At 63.1% G+C, this 19363-nt stretch overlaps 3 protein-coding genes across 4 annotated transcripts; 1 reads left to right on the forward strand and 2 right to left on the reverse strand.

Annotated features, from left to right (window-relative positions):
* Positions 1-167: 167 nt before the first annotated feature.
* PCSK4 (proprotein convertase subtilisin/kexin type 4) lies at positions 168-9686 on the forward strand. The gene is made up of 15 exons (XM_062014782.1): positions 168-356; positions 2944-3048; positions 3149-3244; positions 3393-3521; positions 4639-4715; positions 4815-4903; positions 5889-6061; positions 6140-6352; positions 6525-6625; positions 7276-7379; positions 7546-7663; positions 7863-8042; positions 8680-8804; positions 9108-9227; positions 9328-9686. Exons 1-15 carry the CDS (start codon positions 168-170, stop codon positions 9684-9686), a joined length of 2178 nt encoding a protein of 725 aa, XP_061870766.1.
* Positions 9687-10616: 930 nt separating this feature from the next.
* Positions 10617-13096, reverse strand: LOC133627759 (CTD small phosphatase-like protein 2-A). The gene is made up of 9 exons (XM_062014783.1): positions 13067-13096; positions 12064-12134; positions 11897-11981; positions 11731-11823; positions 11381-11443; positions 11193-11272; positions 10986-11112; positions 10763-10876; positions 10617-10679 (listed from the first exon to the last, which is right to left on the reverse strand). The coding sequence occupies exons 1-9, from the start codon at positions 13094-13096 to the stop codon at positions 10617-10619; spliced, it is 726 nt and encodes a 241-aa protein (XP_061870767.1).
* A 597-nt stretch (positions 13097-13693) lies between these two features.
* ADAMTSL5 (ADAMTS like 5) lies at positions 13694-18782 on the reverse strand. 2 transcript variants are annotated; one of them, XM_062015110.1, is made up of 12 exons: positions 18634-18782; positions 17743-17812; positions 17498-17658; positions 17041-17101; positions 16845-16953; positions 16621-16748; positions 16416-16539; positions 15693-15776; positions 14959-15122; positions 14634-14877; positions 14315-14386; positions 13694-14218 (listed from the first exon to the last, which is right to left on the reverse strand). In XM_062015110.1, the coding sequence occupies exons 1-12, from the start codon at positions 18690-18692 to the stop codon at positions 13854-13856; spliced, it is 1641 nt and encodes a 546-aa protein (XP_061871094.1). In that variant the 5' UTR covers positions 18693-18782; the 3' UTR covers positions 13694-13853. The 2 variants fall into 2 exon arrangements, with proteins under 2 accessions (XP_061871094.1, XP_061871095.1); XM_062015111.1 differs by having other exon boundaries at positions 14058-14218; positions 14315-14400.
* Positions 18783-19363: the final 581 nt, after the last annotated feature.

The following is a 19363-nucleotide window of genomic DNA, read 5'->3' on the forward strand; positions in this document are numbered from 1 at the left end:
GAGGGGCGGGACCTGCCCCGGCTGGGCCAATGAGGAGGCGGGACCGGGTCGCGAGGGGCGGCGCCGAGCCAATGAGGGGGCGGGGACGGGCTGGGGGCGGGGCCTGGCCGTGAGGGACGTGGCCACACGGTTGCCGGGGCAACGCGCGCTCAACGGCCGCGGCCGCCATGGCGGCGAGGCCCGCGCTGGGGCCGCTGGCGATGGCCGCGGTCACGGCCGTGGCGATGGCGGTCGCCTCCCCGGCGGGTTCTGGCGAGTCTAGCGTCTACCTGAGCAGCTGGGCCGTGCGGGTGGCGGCGGGGCCGCGGGAGGCCGGGGGTCTGGCCCAGCGGCACGGCCTGCTCTGCCTGGGCCAGGTGCGGCGGCGGGGAGCGGGGAGAGCACATCACCCAGCACAAATCACCCAGCACACAGCGCCCAGCACAGAGCGCCCAGCACACAGCACCCAGCACACATCACCCAGCACACATCACCCAGCACACAGCGCCCAGCACACATCACCCAGCACACAGCGCCCAGCACACAGCACACAGCACCCAGCACACATCACCCAGCACACAGCACCCAGCACACAGCGCCCAGCACACAGCACACAGCACCCAGCACACATCACCCAGCACACAGCGCCCAGCACACATCGCCCAGCACACAGCGCCCAGCACACAGCACCCAGCACACATCACCCAGCACACAGCGCCCAGCACCCAGCACACAGCACCCAGCACACATCACCCAGCACACAGCGCCCAGCACACATCGCCCAGCACACAGCGCCCAGCACACAGCGCCCAGCACACATCGCCCAGCACACAGCACCCAGCACACATCACCCAGCACACAGCGCCCAGCACACAGCGCCCAGCACACATCGCCCAGCACACAGCACCCAGCACACATCACCCAGCACACAGCGCCCAGCACACATCGCCCAGCACACATCACCCAGCACACATCACCCAGCACACAGCGCCCAGCACACATCGCCCAGCACACATCACCCAGCACACATCACCCAGCACAGAGCGCCCAGCACACAGCGCCCAGCACACAGCGCCTCAGCACACAGCGCCTCAGCACACAGCGCCCAGCACACATCGCCCAGCACACATCACCCAGCACACATCACCCAGCACAGAGCGCCCAGCACACAGCGCCCAGCACACAGCGCCTCAGCCCCTCAGCACACAGCCCCTCATCTCACAGCCCCTCAGCACACAGCCCCTCAGCACACAGCACCTCACAGCCCCTCATCTCACAGCCCCTCAGCCCACCGCGCCTCAGCACACAGCCCCTCAGCACACAGCCCCTCAGCACACAGCCCTCATCTCACAGCCCCTCAGCACACAGCCCCTCACAGCCCCTCAGCACACAGCCCCTCATCTCACAGCCCCTCAGCACACAGCCCCTCATCTCACAGCCCCTCACAGCCCTCAGCACACAGCCCCTCAGCACACAGCCCATCTCACAGTGCCTCAGCCCACAGCCCCTCAGCACACAGCCCCTCATCTCACAGCCCCTCAGCCCACAGCCCTCATCTCACAGCCCCTCAGCCCACAGCCCCTCAGCACACAGCCCCTCACAGCCCCTCAGCACACAGCCCCTCATCTCACAGCCCCTCAGCCCACAGCCCTCATCTCACAGCCCCTCAGCCCACAGCCCCTCAGCCCACAGCCCTCATCTCACAGCCCCTCAGCACACAGCCCTCAGCACACAACCCCTCACAGCCCCTCAGCACACAGCCCCTCAGCCCCACCGCCAGCCCCACTGCAGCACACGGCTCTAATTCCTAAACAGGGGCGCTCAGCTGTTGCCAGGACAACTCCAAACCAAAGGGCAGGTCAGAAAGGCGCAGTTGGCTTGTGCCTGGGGACGTCTCACAGAGCGAGGAGAGCACATTCCTGATGGACACCGAGGAAATGAGTGTTCACGGCAATCTCAGGCATAAGGGCTGTGGGCAGTAGGTGCAGAGAGGTTCTGCTCCCCCTCTGCTCTGCCCTCATCAGACCACATCTGGGATATTGTGTCCAGTTCTGGGCCCCTCAGTTGCAGAAGGACAGGGAGCTGCTGGAGAGAGTTCAGTGCAGGGCCACAGAGATGCTGGAGTGGAGCATCTCCCTTGTGATGAAAGGCTGAGGGAGCTGGGGCTCTGCAGCTTGGGGAAGAGACTGAGGGGTGACCTCAATCATGGTTACAAATGCATCAAGGGTGAGTGTGAGGAGGCTGGAGCCAGGCTGTGCTCAGGGATGGCCAATGACAGGACAAGGGGCAACAGGGACAAGCTGGAACAGAAGAGGTTCCAAACGAACACAAGGAAAAACTTGTTCCCTGTTGAGGTGAAGGAGCCCAGATGGGCTGTGGAGTCTCCTTCTCTGGTGACATTCCAACCCAACTGTGTGCCCTGCTCTAGGTGGTGCTGCTCTGGCAGGGGGGTTGCACTGGATGAGCTTTCAGGGTCCCTTCCAGCCCCTGTGATTCTGTGATTCACCAATACACCACAAAACTGCCTCTGTTGGAGGTTACTGAGTTTGGGGAAAGGTCTCTGGGGGGTGTTTGAGGTAGAATTCAACTTAGCTTGTTATCCTGTTTGTGCCAAGTTTACACCAAGGGCTCTTTCCTTTCTTCCTTTGTGCACCAACTGCATGAAGATTGCTTAGCTGTCAAAGGGGGGCTGTTCTTCCCTTCTTTGTATCTTTGGCATCACCTCTGGTGCTTTTAAACCATCAGCCATGGGTGAAAGCAGAAGGGTTGCAGGTTGCTGATGGCCTCTGTGAGCGAGGAAACCCAACAGCCACACACAAACCTTCCCTGCGAGCTGCTGTCTGCTCATCCTGCCATGCAAAACTGTCTCTCTGATCTCTACAGCCCACATAGAGCTGGCACACGCTGCCCCAGCCCAGCTGCTCCTCTCCAAACCTCTCTTACACCAACTCTTTGTGCCCACAGGTGATAGAGGGAGAGCCTTATTACCATTTCAAACACCGTGGCATCAGGCAGAAAGCCTTGAGCAGGCACTGGGGCTGGAATATGCGCCTGACCAAAGAGCCAAAGGTAGGGAGGGAGCCAAAGGTAGGGAGGAGGCATTGCAGAGATGCCACATGCTATGCTGGGAGGGCTCTGCCTGCCACCCACAACGCTGTGTCCCACCCAGGTCCTGTGGTTTGAGCAGCAAACTGTAAAGAGACGCACAAAGAGAAGCGTCAGCGTGGTGCCAACAGACCCCTGGTTCCATAAACAGTGGTACATGGTGAGAGCTGGCTGCTTTCGCTCCTAATCCATGAGCAAATCACCTCCCTGACTCAGACACATGCTAATGCTGCCAGTGATGAGGCAGCACAAAGGTCCTTGAAGGTCACTCAAGCTCAAGGGCTGAGCAAATCTAATCTGTTTTCCAGAACAACGACATCAATCCTGATCTAAACATCCTCAGTGCTTGGAGCAAAGGATACACCGGGCTGGGGGTGGTGGTGGCTGTCCTGGATGATGGAGTGGAGAAGGATCATCCAGACCTGTCTGCCAACTATGTAACTATGAGGGGCTGAGCAGCATGGGCCCTTTGGGGTGGATTGGCTCCAGGGGAGGGTGGGAGCTGCTGCCTTCATCCCACCCATGGGACTCTGCAGTGGCAACTCAGTCTCTCCAGGGCTGGATCAAAAGGTTTGGTGTCTCCCACAGTGAATTCTCACAACAAGGAAATGTTACAACTTGTACAGCATGCTCAAGCCCCCCAAATTGGTGTAATTACAGCAAGCTGCAGAGCCAGTAAAGCTGGTAAAGCCTCATGTGCTCTGAGAGCTGAGAGGAGAGGTGAAGCTTAGCTGTTGTTTATAGTGACATCCCTCCAGGGCTTTGTAGTTCCTCTCCCCAAATGTTGTGGGCTGTGTTCTGGGCTCCCCAGTTGTAGAGAGACAGGGAACTGCTGGAGAGAGGCCAGTGCAGGGACACCAAGATGCTGAGGGGCTGGAACATGTGTGTGAGGAGGAAAGGCTGCAGCCCTGGGGCTGTTCAACTGGAAAAGAGAAGCCTGAGCTCAGGGGGCCCTTCTCAATGCTTATCAACCCCTAAAGGGTGGGTGTCAGGAGGATGGCACCAGTGTTTGGTGTGTGGTGCCCAGTACCAGGACAAGGGGTAATGGGCACATACTGGCACAGGAGGAGCAAGTCCTTTGGTGCTGAGGTGAGGGAGCCCTGGCCCAGGCTGCCCAGGGAGGGTGTGGAGGCTCCTTCTCAGGAGGTTTCCAACCCCAGCTGGACACGTTCCTGTTGCCCCCTGAGCCAGGGGAAGCTGCTTGAGCAGGGGCTGGGGCTGGAGCAGCTCTGCAGGGCCCTTCCAGCCCCCAGCATTCAGGGATTCTGTGACCCCAAACATGTGCCTGAGCACAGGAAGACAGTGCAGTGATGGGCAGAAATCACCCTCCTTTAACAATACCCCATTTCTAACAACTCCAGGTTAACCCAGCACAGTGTTTGGGTGCAAAGGAGGTCTCCAAGCCTCCTCCAGGGTGTGTGGGCAGCGAGCTAGGGTGCAGGCAGAGTGATCCATGCTGCCAGACAGCAGGCCAAGTGCCAGGTCCCCAGCTGGAGCTCTTTCAACCCCCACCCCAAGGCAGCTCACTCATGCCAGAGCCTCTTTTTGCACCAGGACCCTCTGGCAAGTTATGACTTCAACAGCAACGACCCCGATCCCCAGCCCAGGTACACCCCTGAGGATGAGAACAGGTGAGTTTTTTGCCCAGCACCCTGTGCTGGGTGTTTTATCACTTCAGAGGGATATGTTTCAGGTTCCTTCAGCCCTCATGAGCCACCTCTGTCCCTCAGGCACGGGACACGTTGTGCTGGGGAAGTGGCAGCTGCAGCCAACAACGGGATCTGTGGAGCGGGTGTTGCCTATAAGGCCAGAGTGGGAGGTGAGACACTGATCCCCTGGGCTCACAGTTCCCAACCAGCTCCAGCACCCTGAGGTAGGGGGCAGGTCTGTGGCCTCAGGGAGGGCTGCTCTGGGGGAGATGCTGTAGCCCCTGCAGCCACTCAGTCCCTCACTCCCCTTCCCCACAGCTCCTGTGGGAAAGGGAACTGACAAAGAAAAAGCAAAACCTGGGGGTTAAGATGAGAACAAAGATCAAAAGTAAATGAAAATCTAATAAGAGGAAGAAGAATAAAGTGTAATAACAGCAATTAAGAGAAACAAAACCCAAGGAAAAAGGGACAAGTGCTGCCCAATGCAATTGCTCCCCACCTGCTGACTGGTGCCTGAGCAGTGAGCTGCCACCCTGGTCACCAACCCACCAGTTTCTATACTGGGAATGAGGTCATATGTTATAGCTACTTGGGGGTTGGGGGTCAATTCCACTGGCCATGTTTCCTCTCAGCTCCTTGTGCACACACCAGCCTCCCCTCACTCACTGTCAGGACAGGGGGAGAAGCACAAACAGTGTTGATGCTGTGCAGCACTGCTCTGCAAGAACCAAAACATCCCTGGGCTATCTATGTTCTCTTCAGGAAACCCAAAATACAGCCCTGGAGCAGGTACAAGGAAGAAAATCAACTCTATCCCAGTTGAAACCAGGACAGGGGGTTGGGGCTGACAGGGGAGCAGAGGGTGCTGGGGTGTTACCAAGCATCCCACACAGTGCAGGGCTCAGACATGTGGCAAATAGAGTGAAAAGCTGGGAGAACTCCCTGGGCTTCATTGCAAAAGGCTTAAGGAGGAGCTTTGGGAAGCAGCTCACAGCAGCACAGCCCATGGGAGGAGGCTGATCTCCCCGGGGCAGCACTCAAGAGAGCTGGGGGGGAAGGTAAACTGGAGCTGGTGAGATGCCCCTCGGCCCTTCCATGTCCATGGCAGGAGTGAGGCTGCAGCGTGGCACTGCTGCTCCTGGCTGTGCCCTGCAGGTGTGAGGATGCTGGATGGCCTCATCACAGATGTGGTTGAGGCTCAAGCCCTGAGCCTGCAGCCCCAGCACATCCACATCTACAGTGCCAGCTGGGGCCCCTGGGATGACGGCAGGACCGTGGACGGGCCGGGTGTGTTGGCTGCCGAGGCTTTCTACAGAGGAGTCACCCAAGTAAGCTCAGTGCTGGTCTGGGGGATGTCACCAGGGAGAGGGTCCCTGCTCACCCTCCTCTTCCTCCTGCCCTGCCAGGGACGGGGTGGCCTCGGTTCCATCTTTGTCTGGGCCGCTGGCAACGGCGGCATCAACTACGACAACTGCAACTGCGACGGTTACACCAACAGCATCTACACACTGACCGTGGGCAGTGCCACGGCAGGTGGGCACAGGCCCTCCTACGCTGAGGGCTGCTCTGCCATCCTCACCACCACCTACAGCAGCAGGATCAGCAGCAACATGCAGATTGTGAGTGCCATGTCAAGCCCTCATCTGAGCCCTCCTTCCCTGGGATTTACCCCAAAAAACCACAACGGGACCTGTAGGGAGCATTGACTGGAGTAACCTGACTCCAGCCAGTCCTGGCCTCTGCTCCAGCAGCAGGCAACAGTGCTGAGACCTCCTAAAACTTCCTCCCCAGGTGACCACTGACCTGCACCACGGCTGCACCCACACACACACGGGCACCTCTGCCTCAGCCCCGCTGGCCGCCGGCATCATCGCCCTCGCGCTGGAGGCCAAGTAGGTGCCGTGGCCCAGGGAGAGCCTGTTGCCTTGCCAGGACCCTGAAGGGAGACTTGGCTGTCAGGGAGGTCTGGGGGTATGGAGTTGAGGTCTCCTCAGGGTTTAGTAGGGCAGCACCTCCTCCCAGGGCACTTCAGGAGCCTGACCAAGAGGCAGGAGGAGAATTGTCCTCTGGAGGTCTCTGTTGCTCCTGTTTTGGCAGTGAAGGAAGTTGTGGGGGGACCAACTTTCAGAATCAGAGAAGGGTGGGGGTTGGAAGAGATTTCTAGAGCCCATCCAGCCCCAGCCCCTGCTCAAGCAGATTCCCCTGGCTCAGGGGGCACAGGAACGTGTCCAGCTGGGGTTGGAAACCTCCTGAGAAGGAGCCTCCACACCCTCCCTGGGCAGCCTGGGCCAGGGCTCCCTCACCTCAGCACCAAAGGACTTTCTCCTCCTGTGCCAGGGGCACTGCCTGTGTGCCAGCCTGTGCCCGTTACCCTTCGCCCTGTCACTGGACACTACAGAAATAAACTATCACCCCATCGTCCTCACACCCACAACTTGGATCCAGTCAGCAAACTTACTCTGAAATCAGACAAGCCAAATCTCACCCTCAAGAAGCTAACCCAAAGCAGAGACCTCTGTCCCCAAGTCCTCCTTTCTTCCAGCCCAGCACTGACCTGGCGGGACCTGCAGCATCTCGTCATCAGGACGTCCCGGCCCGCTGACCTCCAGGCCGAGGACTGGGCTGTCAATGGAGTCGGACAGAAGGGTGAGCTCAGGGCTCAGCCACTGCCCACCTCTGCTCCCCATCCCTGGCCCTGGGGGGATGTGCTGCTCCTCAGTCTCCTGCCAGCAGCCCTGGAGCAGGAGCCTCTGGTGCTCTGTCCATGCAGAGGGGCTCATGTGTCCTCTCCTGGGTGGCATTTGCTTTTCAGTCAGCCACTACTATGGCTACGGGCTCCTGGATGCTGGTCTGTTGGTGGAGATGGCCAAGGCATGGCCAGGAACTCGGCCTCAGCAGAAGTGTTCAGTCAATGCTCTTCACACCCCCCAGTAAGGGACATTATCCCCTGGGTCCAGCCTCACATGAGCTCCCAGAGGGACTTTCTTGGGGCAAAAATTGCTTTGTGCCCACTGCAGAAACCACTATCCCTTCCCCAAAAGTAGCCTGGACTGCACAGCTGCTGCTGCAGCCCCAGGACAGTGCTCAGAGGGGGAAGTGATGCCCTCATCTCTGTCTTGTACACGGCAGGAACATTGGCTCTGAGCTCAGCGTCTCTGCAGACGGCTCCCCCTGCTCCAAGGGCACCAGGCACATCCTGTCTCTGGAGCACGTCCAGGTGCAGCTTTCCCTGAGCTACAGCCGGAGAGGGGACCTGGAGATCACTCTGACCAGCCCCATGGGAACCACGTCCACGCTGGTGAGCCTGCGGTAAGGATGCTCCAGGAGCTTGTGACAATGAGGCTCAAGGGGGAATGAGAGTAAGGGGAGACCTCATGAACACTAAAGGGGGGTAAGTACCTAAAGGAGGGGGGGTGTCAGGAGGATGGGGCCAGTCTTTGCTGTGTGGTGGCCAGTGCCAGGACAAGGAGGAACAGGCACAGGCTGGCACACAGGCAGTGCCACTGGCACAGGAGGAGAAAATCCTTTAATGCTGAGGTGAGGGAGCCCTGGCCCAGGCTGCCCAGGGAGGGTGTGGAGGCTCCTTCTCAGGAGGTTTCCAACCCCACCTGGACACGTTCCTGTGCCCCTGAGCCAGGGGAAGCTGCTCGAGCAGGGGCTGGATGAACTCTGCAGGGCCCTTCCAGCCCCCAGCATTCTGTGACTGTGTGACTTCCCAGTGCTGGGAGGGCAGAGGAGGCTCCTCCTCTTGCAGCCTCTTGAGGACCAGGACTCTCTCCTCAGTACATAGGGAATGGGCTCAGCAAGCTCAACACCTCTCTATGGTCCCTGCCACATCTCTGCAATGCCCCCTTATACCAAGAGCAGAGTGACTCCAGGCCCTTCTTGAGCTGCAGCCTTCCCCTCCAGCCCACAGATGGTCACCCCCAGCTCTCCTCTCCTCCAGCCCCTATGACACCAGCCAGGAAGGCTACAAGGACTGGACCTTCATGTCCACACACTTCTGGGATGAGAACCCCAATGGGACCTGGACACTCCGGCTGGAGAACAAGGGTGATGCCTACAACACAGGTAGTTCCTCACCCAGGGCCCTGAGGAGGGGGGAATCCCATTCACAGGGGTCACTTGGAGCCCTCTCCCTCTTCCTTCCTCCACTTTTATTAGCAACTTGTTGTCCTCTCCCTCCTGAGCCCTCTTTTTCTTGAAGGTCACGTTAGTTTGGTGTGAGGGTCTCTCTGGCCCACACACAGCCAGCAAATGGGCACAGCTTGTTCTCCTCCATACCCACCAGCTTCCAGATCCCAATCACTGGAGGGGAAATGGGCACATCCACATCTGCCATCAGCACCGGGGTCCTTTCCCTCCTGCCCCCAGGCCTGCTGACCAGCTTCATCCTGCACCTCCACGGCACAGACGAGGACATGAGATCCAGGCGTCCCCCAGCGGCCGGCACAGCCGAGTGCTTGCGGCGGGACACGCAGGGAGCGTGTGAGGGTGAGGCTTTGGGCAGGAGGGCTCAGTGTTCTAGACCCTGGGTACTCCCAGGCCCTGGGTACCCCCCTCCCATCCTGACTCAGACCCCCTCCCCCTGCAGAGTGCAGCAGCAGCTCTCCGTACGCCCACGGCCGCTCCTGCCTCTCCTATTGCCCCCCACGCCACTACAGCCGCCCCCGCAGAGCCACCCACGTCTGTGCCAGCTGCCACCCCTCCTGCTACACGTGCCAGGGCCCTTCAGCCAACAGCTGCACGTCCTGTCCCTTCAACAGCACTTTCCAAGAGCTCACCCACTCCTGCGTTGCTCCTCAAGGCATCTCCCCCCAGGAGGAGCTGCAGAGCGACCTTCTCCCCGTCCTCATCTGCGGCTGCCTCATCCTCTCAGCCATCCTCTGTGCCACATACTTTTGTGCCCTGAAAGGTGGCTCCTGCTGTCCCCGGGCTGCAAAGACAGTGTGACAGCAGCCTGGGCTGCAGGGACAGAGGTAGTGGATCCCAGCCTGGGCCAGAGCTGCCCTCCTCTGCCTTCCAAAATAAACCGTTTGCTGCCTTGCCGGCTCCCTCTCTGAAGGGCGATTTGCTTTCTGCACAGCGCCGGGGCCGAGCCGTGCGTCCTACAGAGTCACCACGGGGGTGGTCCCTTTCCTCCCTGCCCTGTCCCGTCCCTCCCACATCACACGCCCCGGGGACTCCGACCCGGCGCACTGCTCCGTTGCCAGAAGGGTCGGGAGCTTTGTGCCCTTTCCCAGGCGCGGAGAGCCGTGGGGAGGAGGAGGAGGAGGACGAGGAGATGCGACTTCTCCAAACAGCTGCAGCCGAGTGACTGCAGGCAGAACAATCCACGCAGACTTCGGCAGAGTGAAGAGCTGGGGAAGGCAGCCCACTCCCACACAGCTGCTGCACCCCGCTCTTGGTTACAGGCAGCCTTTAGTCCCTAAATAGGGGTCCCAGGGTTGGCGCACCCCACAGCCACCCTGCTCAGCCTCCAGGCACGGCAACAAGCCGGGGCTCATACCCTCAGCCCTCGCCGGCCCGTCGGGGATTGCCCTGCTCGGGACACGCGTGGCAGAGTCGGGGGGTTTGTCCCCACGCTGCTGTGCCCTCCCCGTGGCCGCACAACTGAGGAGACACAGACGAGAGCGAGACCTTTGTCTGAGCATGTAATAACCCGTGAGGGCACAGACAAGCAGCAGCTGCGGGTGAGGGGCTCTCCCCGGTGGGACCCTCAGCCCCGGGACAGACGGGGGGATGCGGAGCCCTGGGGATAACGGCTTTGCCGAAGCTCCGCCCTGGGGGATAATTTAGAACCTGGATGCCCCGGGACACGGTTTCCCCGCACCCACAGGGTCCCTCCGAGGGGGTTTCTCCATCCCCTTCCCCTTCGTCGGCTCAGTCCTTGGCCGGCAGCCTGCGGGGCGAGAACCGCCGCTGGATCTCGGTGCGTACATCGTCCTGCAAAGGAAGAGACAGAGATAGCGGAGAGCTCTGCCCGAAGCGGGGTCCTGAGCCCAGAGCACCCGTTCCCTCCCCAGTACCAGCCCCTGGGTCCTCACCGCCCGGCCGAGCTGTCCCAGCAGCGGGGTGAGACGCAGCAGTTCGTCATCCCGCGAGTCCCCGCACCACCTCGGCACCAGGATCCAGTTGGCAGCCTGGGGAGAGAGGGCAAACACCGGCCACGGAGGAGCTGTGCCAGCCACGGTGGTCCCGGGGGCGCGGTGCACACATCGTCCCGGCTATGAGAGCCGGCAGTGCCGATACCTGCTCGGGGAAGCCCTGGAGGCTGTGGTCCAGAGCCACCGTCTTGGCCAGGTCCCTGCCCAGGCGGGTCAGGTCCTTCCAGTAGCAGCCGTGGGCGCAGAGACAATCCCGCTGGGACAGGCAGTGCCTGCAGGGAGGAGGCAGAGCCTGTGGGACCAGTCCCTGCCATGCAGCAGGTCCCCAGCGAGGCTTCAGCCGGGCCATCACCTGATCAGCTTCCTCTTGGGGTCCAGCACATCCAAGACCTTCTCAGCATAGTCCTTTTTTGCAGTTGTGAAGATGAAAATCTGGAGGAGCAGGAAAAGGTTCCTGCACAGACTGCCTGAGCTCCCCCGACTCAGCAGCATCTTATTGTCCCCCTGCAGACCCCTGGGGAATGTGAGGGCTTCAGGTACCTCATAGGTCTTGGAAAAGTTCTCCAGGAACTGCTGCACATGGGGACGCACCTTCACATGGACCTGAAAGGGAGCAGCATCCCCAGCTGGCCCCAGCACCCAGGTCCCGACACCCTGCTGGCCCCAGCACCCAGGTCCCGACACCCTGCTGGCCTCCCTGAGAAGGGATCAGCACCCTGAGTAGGATCCCAGGGGCCCTTCAGCCACCCTTCCCCAGGATTCCAGTCCTCAGGGTCCTCATCCCCTCTGTCTGTGAGGTGAGGACACGAGCACAGAAGCCACATGGACACCACAACTCATGGCCACAACCCACAGCCCTCCCTGCCCTGCCCCAGGACATGGGCACCCACCTTGTAGGACTCTCCCTGGAAGGCCGTGGTGAAGGTGGCCACAGCACCCTGCTGCCAGCCAGGGAGCATGGAGGAGCAGACCAGAGTCCCCTCCTGTGGGCAGTGAGAGGAGTCAGACCCCAGCCCCAGGGCTGCAGGTCCCTCCCCAGTCCCCTCCCCAGCTCACCAGTTCCAGGATGAGGGTCCACTCGGGCGTGCTGCGAATCTTCCGAGGAACATCCCTGCCAGGCGCTGTGGCCACGGGGAGCAGCCTGGCCCGGGGCAGGCAGAGGGTCAGCAGTGCTGTGGAGCTGAGGGGGACATGGGGACACCCCCCACCACACAGATACTCACAGGCTGGGGACAGCAGAGTCCTGGCACTCATCCATGGGGAGCCCCGAGAAGTAGGCACCCTTATAGCAGGGCTGCAAGGGGAGAGTCACAGGCTCTGGGAGACAAAGAGGGTCCCATCAGCACAGCCTGGGGCAAACCCCCTTCCCCATGCAGGGATTGCCCCTGGGGGAGGACACACTTACCCCTTTCCCTGGGTCTGTGACACAGCTTTGCCAGACAGCCCTTCCTGGGGGTCCTGGGTGCCAGGGAGGGACAAGGGACACTCTCCCAGGGGTCCCAGCCCTGCACCAGGCAGAGCTCTCCCTGCTCTCCTCCTCTCTGGTGGCTCTTGGTCCGGCGCCGAGCCCCAGCCTTGGTGCCCAAGAGCCCCAGGTCCCCACTGATTTCCCTGCGGGGTCTTTTGGCTCGTGGGGTGACTGTCCCCAAACCTGCCATGGCCAGGACAGACAGGGGGACTCTGAGCACAGGGATAACCAAAGGTGACAACAACAAGCCCCAGTTCTGGGTTGGCTGGAGTTGGGGACTCCTCACTCAGAGGCAAGCCCACTAACAACCCCACACCATCCCTGAGAGCTCAGAGGGGGTGGTTTTATAAGGTGGAAGCACTTTTTTTTTTCCAACCCTAATCACCCCAAGAAACACCTGACATCACTCACTCTTTACTGGGATCAGCTGGGGAGCCCAGTACAGAGCCCCAGCTGCCCCCAGAGCCTGTCTCTGGCTCCTCAAGATGAATTACCTGATGTGCCAAGGACTGTCCTGGGCAGCTGCCACTGGGGTTACCCAAGGCATCCACTCCATGTAGCCCCAAGCTGCAGCCTGAGCCCTGTTCCCAGTTTGAGAACATTCCCCAGTGACAGGAGCTGGGAGAGTTCATTGCTCCCAGGGTGGGAGTCCCGTCCCTACACGGGCCCCAGGGGTTGGGTTACGGGCGAGGGGGCTCTGGCACAGGGAGGGACTCGCTCGCCTCTGCAGGAAGGGAGATAAGCAGCAGGTCCCTGACCTCGAAAGGCAGAACCTGGCTGGTGGCCATCTCGGGGACAGGGACACGCTGCCTGGCGGGTGCGTTGCTCTGGGGGCTCAGGAGGGGAGGGAGGGGAACTGGAGTCTGGAACATCTTACAAGGAAAGGCTGCAGGACCTGGGGCTGCTCAGCCTGGGGAAGAGAAACCTGAGCTCAGGGGGATCTCATCAGTGCTGATCAGTCCCTAAAGGGTGGGTGTCAGGAGGATGGGGCCAGTGTTTGGTGTGTGGTGGCCAGTGCCAGGACAAGGGGTAACAGGCACAGGCTGGCACAAAGGCAGTGCCCCTGGCACAGGAGGAGAAAGTCCTTTGGTGCTGAGGTGAGGGAGCCCTGGCCCAGGCTGCCCAGGGAGGGTGTGGAGGCTCCTTCTCAGGAGGTTTCCAACCCCACCTGGACACATTCCTGTGCCCCTGAGCCAGGGAAAGTTGCTTGAGCAGGGGCTGAATGAACTCTGCAGGGCCCTTCCCACCCCCATCATTCAGGGATTCTGTGTCCCCCCTGCCCTGGCACCCCCTGGGTGGGGAGGGCACAGGACACCCTGGCCCAGCTCCACAGGAAGGAGCACACAGTGAGTGAGGTGATAGATGGGTTTATTTTCTGCAAAAAAAAAGAATAAATTACCACCCTCCTCCACCCCTCTGCACCCCAGTCACCCCCAAGGCCAGTGAGCACCCAGCACGGGGCAGCAGGCGGGACTGGGGGTGCCCCTGCAGCCACAGAATGAGCTCAGTGCCTTGCAGGAACAATTCCAGGCCTGGGGTTCACCCTCAGACCCCATCACCCGCCCTGTCCGCGGGGCACGGAGGCGGGGGAGGGGCTCGGGGGGGGCGTGGCTGCGGGCAGTGCCGCGCCGCGTCCCGCACCAGCCGCTCCTCGCGCGGGGTCCAGGGCCGGGCGTAGCCGCTGTCCTGCAGCAGGATGCGGTTCAGGGTGCGCTCGTAGTTGACGTGTCTCCGGGCCATCAGCAGGTACTCTCCACCCTCCCGTAGCGGTGGGCACCCGCACGTATTGGGCACCCAAACGTACTCCCGGGCTACCAGCGGGAAGCGGTGCCGGTACGGAGCCTTCACCTCCACCTCGTAACGCGTCTCCCGTCCCACCACGCGCCGTGCCAGGATACGGCCCTGGAACACTGCGGGGGGAGCACGGGGCACCCTGAGCCGGGCACGTCCCCCCTTTCCCCTGCACCAGGCATCTCCCCCAGCTCCTTCCCGGCCCCGGCGCTCACCGAAGTCGCTCTGGCAGAAGTGCCAGATGCGCTGGGAGCGTCCCTTGGCCGGGCGGCACCTCCCGCAGCGCCCTGCGGGGGCAAAGCTGCGCAAGTTTAAGGGGGGGAGAAGGGACACGGCACCCCCCCAAAACCCCCTCCTGCAGCAGCAGCAGCGGGGGGTCTGCACCCCATACACGCTGGGCTCTCGAGGGTCCTGGGGAGGCAGTTTTTAGGGTCTCCATCTCATGGAGAACCCCGGCGGCTCTCCAGGACCCTCCTCACAGCAGAGAGCCCAGGGGTGCAGGGGGCTGTGGGGATCCCCGACGGGAGTGGGCACCTGTGGCAGTCCCGGACACACTCTGGCTCGGGGGGGTTCTTGGTGGTTGCTCCGTGGCAGAGCCCCTGGGCCAGGGCGGTGGTGTGGGGACCGGGGGTACCGGGGGTTCCTGGGGCGGGGGGCTGCCGGCCCCCCGGGGCTGGGGCTGCCGCAGGGGACTGGTATCAGCACGGCCGGGCTGGGGGTGCCCACGGGGCAGCCAGAATTCATACTCGATGCCGGGGTTGGGCTCCTGCAGCAGGACCTGCGCGGGCAGGGGCAGAACTAAGGAGCGATGGGGGCTGGGGGCCGGCCGGCCCCATCCCCACGCCGCCCCCACCCTCACCATCACGTGCAGGTCCTCATCGGTGGGTCCGGCTGCCTCCAGGCTCTCGGTGCCATCGGGGGCTCGGGTGTAGTGCAGCCGTGTGCCAGCCACCTCGTACGGCCCCGGCCAAGCGATGGACCAGTCCCCGTTGAGCACGTAGCGCCCATCGCTCCTCATCAGGGCTGCGGGAGGGAGCACGTCCAGGAGCCGAGCAGCACAGAGCCCCCACGACCCCCATGCTGGGCTGGGCTGGGCTGGGCTGGGCTGGGGGAGTCCCCACCGGAGGCCTCTCCCCGAGCGGGGAGGGCAGCGTGGGCTGAGCTCGGGGCTCGCAGCAATCTGCGTGCTTGTAAAATCTTGGCTTGGGTCCCAAAACAGAGCCAAACCCTGGTGTGCAAACCACCCCCCCTCCCCTCCCACGAGCACCCCCAAGCGCTGGTGCCAGTGGGGGATGGGGCCATGGTTGCATGGGGAAGGGAGCTGGGGGTGGGTTTGGGGATGGGGGACCCAGTCCTGGTCCTGCTGTAGCTGTCCTGGCCCTGCTCCAGCTCAGCCCTTCCCCAAACCCACAGCTGCGGCCTCTGGAAAAGTGCCCCGAGCACCAGCGAGTTCACTGAACCCACGATGCTCAAAACAGCATCTGAGAGGGGGAACTGGCACAGGAAGGCCCTGCCTGCACCCCCAGCTGCCACCAACCGCGACCAACTGGGATGGACTGGGACAGACTGGGACGGAGACAGGACACCTCCTACCAAGGTAGTTGCGGCTCTTGTCCGTCACTTTGATGTGGGTGGCTCCAGCTGGGATCTTGGTCACATTCACGTACCCAAAATAACCTGGGGGTGGGGGGGAGTCAGAGCAGAGCTGGGGCATGGCCCGAGGGGACAGCCCAGGGACAGTGGGGATGGGGCAGGAGGGGACCAGGCACAGAGGAGCCTGAGGTCTGGGGCAGCCCCAGCCCCATCGCAGGCACCAGCAGCATTAACCCACCCTGGCCCCACATTCTAGGACATTTGGGGCACCCAGTGATGGCTCAGGGGGGCCCTGAGGTGCAGCCTGGGGCTGTCTGTCCTCATGGGCATCATTGTCCCTGCAGCCTGGCCAGGCACCCCATGGATGGATATGGACACACAGACCTTGGGTACCCACAGAGACCCCCCAGATACCCCTGAGGACCCCATGGACCACAGGGGTGCCCCAGAGATTCCCCACCCAGCCTCCACAGGAGTAATTCCCTCTGCAATAAGGCAAAAGCACCCCAGGGAAGGGTCTCCTCTGATCCCAGTGTCCCTGTCCTCATGTGTTGGTGACAGGAAGGGACGAGGGACAACGCCCCGGTGGCAGTGAGTGAGATGGAGATGGGGTGAAACGGGACTCAGATGATGCCTTGGGGACAAAGACAGGGGCAGGAGGACAGGGGAGCCAAGAGCCAAAGCATTCACCCATGGAGGGGGCCGGGGCAATGGTTCATTCACCGGAGGAGGGGTCCGTGCCCTGGAAGAGCCGATGCACGTGGAGACACGTGTCGTGGCCGCCACCGCACCGGCCACAGGCATCGGGCTGAGTGCTCGAGCCCAGGATCCCGTCACAGCCCACGCTCTGTGGGGAGCCAAGACACAGCATCAGGGTGGGGGCTCAGGGCTGAGGGGTCCTGAGGGTCCCAGCCCCACGTGCACCCACCAGACAGCGCCCGCCGACGCAGAGGTCCGGGGAGCCGGGGCCGCACTGGGTCCCATCCAGCACCCGGCCGAAGGTGTAGTAGAAGTTGTGTCCCACGGCCAAGCAGTTGAGGTCACAGAGGTTGGGGGCTGTTGGAGCAGGGAGGGAAGGGAAGGGGGTGATGCCAAATGGCAGCCATGGTCCCCAGTCAGCCCAGTGATGCCACTCACCACCCTGGGTCTCACCTCCATGGAAGGGCACCCAGCGGTACTGGCCCTGCGTGCCCAGGACGGGCTTGTTGTCATAGAGGGAGCACTGCATGGCACGGAAGGGCACAGAGCCCGTGGGGCAGCCCTGTGGGAGAGGCAGGATGGAGCCCCACAGGACAGGGACTGAAACCAGGCCCTGGCTGTGCCATGCCATGCCCCACACTCTGCTCACCTGGAGCTGGCAGAGCCGGTACTGCCGTGGGTCACCAGTGCACGGCTCCATCTCAGTGGATCTACGGCCACAGGATCAGCATGGCCTCCCTGAGCAGCTCTGCCTGCACCCCACAGCCCCACGGGGACTGTCCTGCTCCCCAGGGCCAGGATGTCACCGAGCCACAGAGCTGCAGCTGGGCTGGGAAGGATGCAGCCCCACAGGGACCACGATGTCCTGCATGGGGCTGCTCCCTGCCAGAGCTGCACCCCAGGATGAAAGCACCAGAGACCAGCTCTCCCCACCCTCCCCAATCCCTTCCCCTCCAAAACCAGGCTGAGATTTGGCCAGGGCACAGCGAGGTGCTGAGGGTCTGTGCAGAGGCAGCGGCAGAGCCATGCTGTGGGATCTGGGTGCCACGTGGGGTTTGGGTGCTGTAGGGGGGGGTGTGGGGATGCCCTGGGGGTCCCTCACTCACCGCTGACACCGCCGGGTGCGGAGGGCAACGCCGTCCCCGCAGGAGCTGGAGCAGGAGCTCCAGGGTCCCCAGGGCCCCCAGGAACCCCGAGGCGGCTGCCGGCGGGGCCGAGGGGGAGCTGGGGGCTCAGGGACCCACACCGGTGTCCCCAGGGCTGGGCTCTGTGTGGAGGAAGGTGCCAGTCAGCGCTGGGCTTGGGCTCAAAAGCTGGCCAAGGACCACCGTGCCCCTCCTAAAGCCCTCACCTGCGCGGAGCCGACGCCGCAGCTCAGGCTGAGCCAGGCCAGGAGCAGCAGCCGCCACGGCCGCCGGTGCCTGGGGGTGCAGAGAGCCCTGAGCCCCACTGTCCCCAGGGTGTCCCACCTCGTGCCATCTGTGCCACCAGCTCCGCCAAAGCGAGGGACACCGCAGCCCCCCACCCTGACAACCACAGCGAGGGGGGAGGAGCTGCGATGGAGGCAAAGAGGAGACACAGCGGGAGGGTCCCGGGGGAGGATTTGGGGGGCCGATGCCACACACCAGCACCCGGAGCCTCCAACCCCCCGCCCGGGTGGGACGAGGCGGGTGGGCAGAGCCGAGTGGGACGAGCCGCGTCCCGCACACGTGCCCACGGGAGCCGGCCCCGCCGCACCCACGGCCCCGCGGCAGGAGGGGGCCCCGCTCGCTGCGTGCCGGGACACGACCAGACCTGCGCGCTGGGGCCGCATCCGGACGGGGATCGTGGGGTTAGCGGGGGGCGCCGGGGAGCAGCGGGGAGACCCCCCCTCCCCCGACCCCGCGGTCCCTGAGTACCCCAACCCGCCCTGCCCGGGCTGCGGGGGGGTGTCGGGGGGTGTCGGGGGGGTGTCGGGGTCCTGGTCACGTCCCGGGGAATCCCCCGGCAGAGCCGGTTCCCTCCCGCCGTGCGGCTCCCAAGGGGACCGGGGTGGCGAATGTCCCCCCCTGCAGCGGGGCAGGGGATGGGGAGGGGAGGGGGTGGCGGTGGCTCCGAGGGCGGTTGGGGGTTGGCCAGGCCCCGCCGAGGGGCACCGCGTGCCTCAGTTTCCCCCCCGGAGAGGAACTGACGCCGGGGCGGGACGCGGGGGGGGTGGTGCTTCGGTGATCCGCGAAGGGTTAACCAGAAATCAGGAGCTTACCCGGTGCCGTGGGGTCCCCCGTGGGGGGCCGGGTCTCCCCGACACCCCCACCCGCTCATGTCACTCCTCGTGCGGGGCGTCCCGGTGGCTTCGTCCCGCTCCGGCGTCCCGGAGAGGGGACCCGGGACGATCCGGCATCGCCTGCGCAGCTCCGGGGGGGCCGGGCGAGGCTCCCCCCCCCGCCTCCCGTCCCTCCCCGCCGCGTTATTAATATCCAGCCCCAAAGGTGCGCCCAGCCCTCCCCGCCGCCCGTTAACCCTTCGGCGCCCGGAGCTCCGGCGAGCGAGAGGAGCCGGTAGAGGCACGGGGAGAGGTCACAGATACCTCCGGGATCCCACCAGCCCCGGTTACGGAGGGGAAGGGGCAAACAAGACCCCCCTACTCGGTCTCATCCTGATCTGAGACCCTCCCAGGACCTCCCGATGCTGGACAGCCCTGGGGTGGGGGGTGTTTGTTCGCACGGGTTCCCGCTTAGCGATGTGCTGGAGGGGGTGAGATTGGGGTGTCAGGGCTCAGAGTGCCCCTCGCATCCAGCACCCTCTGCCCCTCCCCGGCACCCCCAGCCCGGAGCCGAAGGGGTTACGGTGCGAGGGGTGCGGGTGTCCCGCGGGGCGACCCCACCGCAGAGCCGGCGGGATGCAGCGAGGGCGCGCAGGGGATGAGCTCCCGGCGTGGTACATCGAGGACGTGAGCCGTGGGCTGCTCTACAAGCGGGGACGGCTCCTGGGGG

This window comes from Colius striatus, chromosome 25, assembly GCF_028858725.1.
Source record: "Colius striatus isolate bColStr4 chromosome 25, bColStr4.1.hap1, whole genome shotgun sequence".
Taxonomy (NCBI): Eukaryota; Metazoa; Chordata; class Aves; order Coliiformes; family Coliidae; genus Colius; species Colius striatus.